An 8,931-nucleotide genomic window follows, 5' to 3' on the forward strand; every position below is an offset into this window, starting at 1 on the left:
AACGTAGTTATAAAATTAAGAGATTAAGTTGTAAATTTATAAAATTTAACACTTGAAATCTAAATTAATTAATTTTTTGAGACCTTTCTATCATTCTCTCCAGAGAGGAGATCTGAATAATAGTAGGAAAGAATATCAATATTTAAATAATATTCCACCGGCATAAATTCCTCTGATTTGAAACTCCAAATGTGGTTACAAATCATTCATAACATAATGGCCTTAAAAGCACATATTCTCTCTTTACGCCAACAAATAAAACTCCACAAAATTCAACCAATTAAACAAAAAAATTCATATCTTTATCATTCAGAATTTCTGATACTCACATCTATGATTCCAATCCCACAATCCCTATTCACTCTTCCAATTATCCCACTGCTTCTCTTCATCATTCTCACAGGTAACCACTTACTTACGAAAATAATATTTTTAACGATAATAATTATCACTTTAATTAAGGTGATGATTTAAATTAATTGGTTTTTAACATTGCAGAAGCTTCAAGCTCATGGGGGCTTCATGGAGAAGGAAAAAAGGATATGAAACTGTTTGTGTTTGGAGACTCATATGTTGACACTGGGAATTTCAAGAAATCAGGATCCTATATGCCACCAAATGGAATGACTTTTCCTGGGAAACCTTCTGGAAGATTTAGTGATGGTCGAGTTCTTACTGATTATATAGGTAACATTTTTTTTATTATCTCTTAATTAATTCTGGTAATTGTTTTTCATTGTGTGTGCATTTATATGTATTGTAACCGATCGATCGTCATCTGACTTTTTTTTTTTCTTTTAGCATTGGTTATACTATATATTTGGTCGATTAGAAATAGAAATATATAATAGTTTAGAGGCTGGTCAGATAGAATTTTTTGATTGACTAGACTTTGAACATATATATATATATATATATATATATATATTAGAGGTAGTAATTTGGGACACACCCAATGAGCCAATCTGAATAAATCTGAAAAATTTAAGATCAAGCTTAGGAGTTTAAAATTTTTTTATGCTCCGTGCTTATTCAGGTGGCTGAGTCTAAATAGGAATGGGCTTAATTTGGATAGTCAAATGCTTTTTTTCTTAATAATAATATGCAATTAACCTTTATCTTAGTTTTCACTTAACCTTCACGATCATTTTTCTAGACTTTTGATTCAGACATTTTGCACTCACATAAAGTTTTAATGTTCTAAGGATAGGAAAAAAAGATGCATTATATTGTTGTGTTGTTGCTTGAAAAATATTAATTTTTTATGATAAAATTGAAATTGACTCAAAATAAAATAATATAATATTTAATAATTTGGGTATTCAAGTCAACCCAAACATTCAAGAGGTTAAGGTCAAGCTTGGTTACATGGCTTTTTTTCACATTTAGGTTAAAGCTTGGCTATAGTATTTATGTTCTTGGACCGTTGAACTTGATGAATATCATTATTTATGAGCATTGTGCAAAGGGGTCACCATTAATGTAACTGCTGTATACTAAGTGAAGAGAAATTAAACTAACTATTTTATTCAAAAAATGATACGAGACATGGATATGAAATCGTACTAGTTTTTGTCACAAAAAGAAAAATACAAAACAACACAAGAAACAGAGAAACAAAATATGTAAAAAGAAATTAAGAAGAAAGGGATGAAGATCAAAGAGAAGATCTTTTAGGAACCTACCCTTAATAATCTTAATTGTTGAAGATATCATAAGAGTTAATTAAACTTTTGATCACATTTGTATTTGCCACATGATACCAATACAAGTAATAAAACTTATAAGAGTTATAAACTTTAACAATATTAATAATCTTATTACTTAAATCAGTCTTCACTATAATGGATGAAAGTGGCAAGTATATGTAGGCAAAGCAAGACTCAATCCCTAACAAGAAACCATAAATTTGAAAATAATAAGCCACATAATTTAAGGAACTGTGTCCCCTAAATTATGAGATTACAAGAATTGAATCTTTCTAAATTATTAAAAGCAATCTTGGCTTGACCAAAATTAGGAAACTAAAATGTAGGACTCTATTTTTAATTAATGAAATTATAAAATAGGAAATTAAATACTCTTGACTCAAAAGAAAAGGAAACAAATTAGATTCCTCAATCACATGTAAGATCACGTGTGAATTGATTCCAAAGCAATTAAGGAAGTCTTCAAGTCAACATGGGATCACGCCATTATGGGAAACAAATCTGAGGGCATGTTTTGACTTGGAATGCTTCAAATCTTGTCCAAAAAAATAAATAATAAAAAATAAAAGGCCCCGCCTTCTCCGCACATACTTGTTAGATGGTTTTTTTTTCTAATACTTTCGCACCTAATATTCTAAAGTATCTGAATATGTTAAGTTAATATTGCCCTCTCAGTTTACTCCAAATTGATCCTGATCCTAGCTTAAATGGGACCTTCTTTGAAGGGGTTTCACAAGAATCATTGGCGAAACATGTTTTGCATGTTTAGCTGCACTACTGCATATCTTAAGACTCAAACATGAGACCTTAAATGAAGTTGTCCAAGTTCCTAATCACTTGTACAAGCGTCTGTTGGCTGTCATGTGGTATTTTAAGTGACTTCTTCAGTTTAGACTCCATTTCGTCCTTGTACATCACTTAACTGGGCATTTAATATCATAATCTTCATTCTCAGACCTTCTAAAATGATCTTCATGACACTATTCACATTTATACAGATGCATGAGCTCTTTTAACATCCAATTCAGCTTGACTAGGCTTCATTGTTGGTCAAAAACCCTCATGGTCCATATCTACAACCCGGCCTGTGGTATTCATAATATATTTTATATTCATATAACTGCGTCTCAACGATAAAGCAATCAGGCGAGGCATATTTTACATTTTTTAATAATGTCACTCGCGCCTCGCGAAAACCAACAGCCCCTTGTTAAAATTACGATTTTTGTTAAATATTAAAAGTATAATATAGCGTGGTAAATAAAAAATATATTATTTTCTAAAAAAGGTACAATGAAATGATAAATTGGCAAAATATTCAATAGTGAAAAGTTATGAATTTATAAATTTAAAAAATATTTTTTGAAGAAGAAGAAGAGGAAGAAGAATTTTATAAAGCATGAAAATCGAACAATCGCCCTACTTCTTTTGATCAAAGTTTGGTCTTGTCAATACTCCCTTACTACAAACAAGATCTCAATTTAGATAACTAGCTTTTTGCCCTCCCAACCTAGGTTGGAAAGTAAACCAAATAAAGCTTAAAACTTGTTTTCTATTAGAAAACTTTTTTGCGTTATACTCCATTTGATTCAAAATATAAGTATTTTTTTAATTAATTTTGGTTCAAAATATTAGCAATTTAATACAAGTAAAATAATTTTTTTATTTTATCTCTTGTATTTATTAATTTAGATATTTGTATAAGTTTATCTTTCAATCATTGTAAAATGCATTAATAATTGAGACTATGGGGTAAAAAAAAATAATATATATATTTGTATGGGAATGAGGATTTTATTAGTATATGAATTTTTTTTTTCCAAAAGTTGCTTATATTTTGAACCAAACGGAGTAATTGTTAACCTTTTTTTTGAAAAATTTATTATTTTTTAAGATACCAAATTAAGTTGAGAACAAAAACAAAAAAAAAATCTAGAATCGAAAATAGATTTTATATTTAATATTTATGATTGATAATAATGCATATTGTTTTCTTTGCTTCTTTTTTTTTTTTTGCAGCTTCATATCTGGGAATAAGAACGCCGCTACCATACATATATAGAAATTACGTAGAGAAATCAAAACTAGAAAATGGGATGAACTATGCATGTGGAGGGACTGGAATTTTAAACACATTATTTACTGATGGACCAAATTTGACCACCCAAATCCACTCACTCCAGAAGCAAGTTCAACAAAATTTCTACACCAAACACGACCTAAGATCCTCTGTTGCTCTGGTCAACGTTGGTGGTAACGATTTTGCTACATTTTTACAGTCAAATGGAGCCCTCAAGGTGATGATTCTTCATTCAATTATACATCTTAATATAACATTCTTGTTATGTGCTTCATAGCTGAATCACATTCTTTTCTTTTTCCCAAAAAAAAAATCATTAATACCCACAGGAAAAATAGAAAAAGTCTAAGATCTCTTTTGGTTTCTAGAAGGATAGAAATGAAATGGATTGAGAAAAAAAAAAAATCAAAACGAAAGCATAGAGTATGTCAGATTTCCTGGATACGCTTAGGAAATGATCTTGGAGGATAGTGTGCGAGAAAGAGGACACATTTAACCAAGGATAAGATTAAAATTTAAGTACTCAGTTTTATATATTTAATACATTTATATCTAATTAAATTATGACAATTAAATTTTAATGTGTTAATAAAATTAATAATAAGAATTTATTAGAAGTTAAATAATTTATACAAGATCTACATATATTGATTTAATTAGAAATAAATACATTAAATATGTTAGGTCAATCAAATAAGTTTTTTCTTTACCCAATTCAAAGAGCAAGCACATCCTATTTATTAGAGCACCTGCAATCCAATTTGCAGCCTAGTTTAGAGTTCTTGGGAAATGCAGCAAGTGTTTTGTAAACATGTTTCGCTACCTGTTTTTAGAATAGTTCTTTTAAGAAAAACAGAAAAGAAAAAAATCTGTTTAAAAAATAAAAATGTATTTTCTATTATCTATTATTTAAAAAAAGTTAAAAGTTGTTCTGAAAAACTTAAAAAAGCAAAACATCATTTAGATATTATGTTACATTTTGTCTACAAAACTAGAGAAAATGCAGAGAATATCATGCTTTCGTTAATGACAATTTTATTATTAAAATAAGTTATTCCTTCACCCTTTATTTCATTAATTTAGATATGTTTTTTTTTAAATATTGATTCAAACAATTTTTTTATTTTTTTATTTCCAAAACTCATTCTTAAAAACTATTTTATAAAATTATTTTAAAAATATAAAATAAAAAACAGAAACAAACAAGTCTCAAGATTCTCAAAATTATCTCCAAAGGCTGAGCAGAGCCATTCCAAACTGTTTCATTTCTCTTCAAGATTCTCAACCATTGGAAAACAATTTGAAACTCTATCAAAAGCCCCATTTGTGTCGCTCAAAACATCAAAAGCCACATTATAGGGTTGCTCAAAACATTCAATATTTTTAGAAAGAAGACTTAATTTTTCTTAATTTTATTTACATAATTTATATATTTTGAGAATAAGATTTAACACGCCTTTTTACCCATTTCATTTAAGTACGTAAAATTATTTTCCATTACAGCAATTAATATATCTTGTTCTTTTGTGTTAAAAGAACAACTATATTTAATTTTACCAAAATTAAAAAAAATTTAAATCTTATTAATTCTATCTAAAAAGTTAACAAGTTTTTAATTTTATCCTATTCAATATACATACTTTAAAAATACTCTCTCCGAACCATAATAAAATGCATCTTCTAGAAACCTTGCTCGATCTAAAACATAGGGCACTGAATAACTTTTTTATTTATTTTTTTAACTATATTCCTATCTCATTTATTAGTCTTTTTAAAAAAAATAATACATTAAAATTTTAATTATTATTATTAAAGCTCTTATATAGTGTATTTAATGAGAGTATAAATGAAAAGATATTGACATTTTTTAAAAAATTTAAGGTTTCAACAAACATTATTTACAAACAGTAATTTAGTTAACTATGACTTATATTGTTGTTCAGAGGGAGTAAAATGTTTAAGCATTTAATAACCTCCCTAGTATTTAATAAGAGCAAATTAAAAAGATAAAGATAGATACAATAATTATCAAAATGACCTATAAATATGATCTCTTTAGTCTATAAATAAACCAGAGGAATAATATATAATCATCATCATCAAAAGGCTCTAAATCCTTACTCATTATTCATGACCCACCTCATCTTTATTAGAATATTGAATTCCAGTATCAAAACTAATTAGAGAATAAATTAAAAGTATATGCTTCTAATGTAAGTCTTATCAAATTTACTTCAACTATATTTTAATAGAAAAAAAATCTAATTATATACCAAATTCTCTACAATTTATAATATTCTGACCAATTAAGTTAAGTCGATATGGCTGATCTGAAGCATTCACCAATCACCAACTTGTACCTTTTGCTCCTTCTATCCAATTTATATAGTAAGCATGGCCATCCTGTTCTTCAATTTTAATTATTGTTTTCATTTGGTGATTTTACATTGTGTAACTAAGTAACAAGTATGAATCACTCATTTATTTATTTTTAAATTTTCTGTATGGATGCATGGTACAGGATGCAGGGGCATTTTCGTCAAGATTAATCAGCCAACTTTGTTCAGATCTGAAACTAATTAAAAGCTTGGGAGTGAGGAAAGTAGCAATAACGTTAATAATGCCAATGGGATGTTTACCTCAACAATCTGTGAACACTTCCTACCGAAAATGTGCTGAAATTCCAAACGAGATTGCCATAAATCACAACAAGAAGTTGCTTCATTGCATCTCAAAATTGAACTTTCAATCGCCAAAACCAGTGTTTGTCACACTTAATCTCTACAACACTTTCCTCTCTGTCATTACTTCAACGCAGAGAAGGCGTGCTAGTAAGTTCTTCATATATATATATATATATCAGGACCTTGATTTTGTAATTAAGAAGACTATTATACTGCCATATTTTTTTTAAAAAAAGGGTTAAATGGAAAATTTACACCTAAATTATATGTATAGAAGTGTTTGAAACTCTAAACTTATTTTTATTAGTGCAATGTTCTCCTTTAGCTTTTATAGTATAATATTGCACATACCGTTAACAAATATTAACTTTAACTTGACTGTTAATTGATCATTTCTTAGTCATTTTTTATAATTTTTTGGGTTCTTTGCTCATATGCAATTTTGAGTCTTTTTCTGTATTTTTTAATTTTTTTATAATTTTTTGATTAAAGTTATTTTTATTAACGGTTGGAGCGACATTGCATATTGTTTTCATTGCATAAAAAATAAGTTTAAAATTCTAAAAATTTATAAATTTATAGTTTAAAAATAACATTACCTTTTAACTCTTGTTAAAAAGTATATATATGATATTTGGACTATTGACAAAGAGGAAAAAAATTATTTAGAATTGCCTACTCAATGCCTTATCTTTTAATTCCATAAACAAGTTTAATATGATGCCACCACTTTCAAAGTAGTCTCAGTTTGTATTTACTTTTTTTTAACTTCCTTTAATCAAATATGCACTTTTTAGCTAGATTTTTTTTTTTAAACTTTTGATGACATTTTAATAAATTTAGTTTAAATTTGATTTGAACCCTTTGATTTAGTAAAAGGAGATGAAGTGTAGCGCTGATGGAATATGGGCTTATAGATAATAATTAAAGTTATTTTAAATACTTATTGTTATTTTATTTAGTTCATTGTATTGGGATATTTTACTTAAATACAGATATCTCAAATATTTCTTACATTAATTAGGATTTAGTTAGGTTTTCTTATCATTATATATCTTTTTAAAATTATTTAATATTTTTTATTTTTAAATAAATATAGTTAGGGTTTTATGAATAACCTAAACATTCATTCAGTCCTTTGCTCTCTTTGATTGACTGAATAAAAGTCGAGAATTTTCTTTGCTTCCTCCCTCCTTTCTCTTTTTGTCTCTCCCTTCCCTTTCTTGTTTCACATCACGTAGAGAATAAATTTGGAAAATCTTAAACAAGTTGTCTCTTAATATTATATATATATATATATATATATATTTAAAGTATTTAATTTTATTTTTATTCAGATTTCCATATTTATGAGTTTAAATCTTGTAATTTGACTTAGTTAATCTAGATTAAATATTGACAATAATCTATGTGCCAATAGAAAATTAGAAGAACAACATTGAAACACATATATGATTCTCAATTTTTTGCTTTAATTATGCAGAAGATCCAAGCTTAATGAATCCATTAAAGGCATGTGTAAATGTTGAAGTGGACAAGGAAGGAGAGCTAAAATATAATGTGTGTGAGAAACCACAAGTATCATTCTTTTGGGACCAAGTTCATCCTTCTCAAAATGGTTGGCATCAAGTCTACATTAGGTTGAAATCTTCCCTCCGCCAACTTCTTCAATAAGAAAGAGTTGATATATGCCTATGCAATCATACTGTTTAAGAATATTCTAAATAATAAGGGTTTAATGTTTCAAATAAATGAACTATTATCAACTATATATTTCGATCCTAGTGGATGAAAGACTATTTAGATTGAGTGTTTATATTATGACTTTCTAGATCAGTTCTTGCTTAGATGTGGGTGCAAGGGTTCTATACTAATTATTAAATATATTGATCTACAAAATATTTTTTTAGACCGATTCTAATTTTAACTGATCTAAAAAATGAGACATTCTAGATCGGTGATTATAATCGGACCTAGAAAATTATCTCTCTAAATAATTTATGTAGAAAGAATTGACACTTGTTATTAACTAAGAAATTTAAAAGCTAGAGATCTAGATAAAAATGCCATCAGTGACATTCTGTTCAATCATTATTGTATATGTCTAAATAATGATCACATCTCCATGAAGTTTGTTGGAATATTTTTAAAATGAAGATATGTGTTTTTAAAAATTAGTGTTCTTATAAATTAAAAAGTCATGTCCTTATAAATAAAAAAAATTATGAAGGGTTATGTAGGGAACTATAATCACCACAGCCAAGTCTCTTCAAATTTCTAAAGACACCTGTTTGTAAAACTAAAATGTATTACTAGGTGAAAATAAATGAATTTTAAGAATGCTTTACATATTAAAAAGATATTACTTTTCATGAAAATTTATTATATAAATAACCTTTGGTTAATATTAATTATTAAATTATATTGTTTATGAACTAATATAGGGTTATGATTTTTA

At 27.2% G+C, this 8,931-nt stretch overlaps 1 protein-coding gene across 1 annotated transcript; it reads left to right on the forward strand.

The window, feature by feature from the left end:
• Nucleotides 1-333: 333 nt before the first annotated feature.
• On the forward strand, nucleotides 334-8,147 carry LOC129292317 (GDSL esterase/lipase At5g03610-like). The gene is made up of 5 exons (XM_054929890.1): nucleotides 334-403; nucleotides 499-687; nucleotides 3,729-4,006; nucleotides 6,311-6,620; nucleotides 7,957-8,147. The coding sequence occupies exons 1-5, from the start codon at nucleotides 334-336 to the stop codon at nucleotides 8,145-8,147; spliced, it is 1,038 nt and encodes a 345-aa protein (XP_054785865.1).
• Nucleotides 8,148-8,931: the final 784 nt, after the last annotated feature.

The sequence above is a fragment of the Prosopis cineraria genome, unplaced genomic scaffold (assembly GCF_029017545.1).
Source record: "Prosopis cineraria cultivar Desert tree isolate PC_DT_omini unplaced genomic scaffold, ASM2901754v1 PC14, whole genome shotgun sequence".
Classification (NCBI taxonomy): domain Eukaryota; kingdom Viridiplantae; phylum Streptophyta; class Magnoliopsida; order Fabales; family Fabaceae; genus Prosopis; species Prosopis cineraria.

Bases quoted from the DNA above. Each gene is read 5' to 3' on its own strand.
- LOC129292317 (XM_054929890.1), top strand. From the start codon at position 334: ATGATTCCAATCCCACAATCCCTATTCACTCTTCCAATTATCCCACTG. The intron at 4,007-6,310 runs GTGATGATTCTT...TGCATGGTACAG, and splicing joins AGTCAAATGGAGCCCTCAAG to GATGCAGGGGCATTTTCGTC. The intron at 6,621-7,956 runs GTAAGTTCTTCA...TTAATTATGCAG, and splicing joins AACGCAGAGAAGGCGTGCTA to AAGATCCAAGCTTAATGAAT.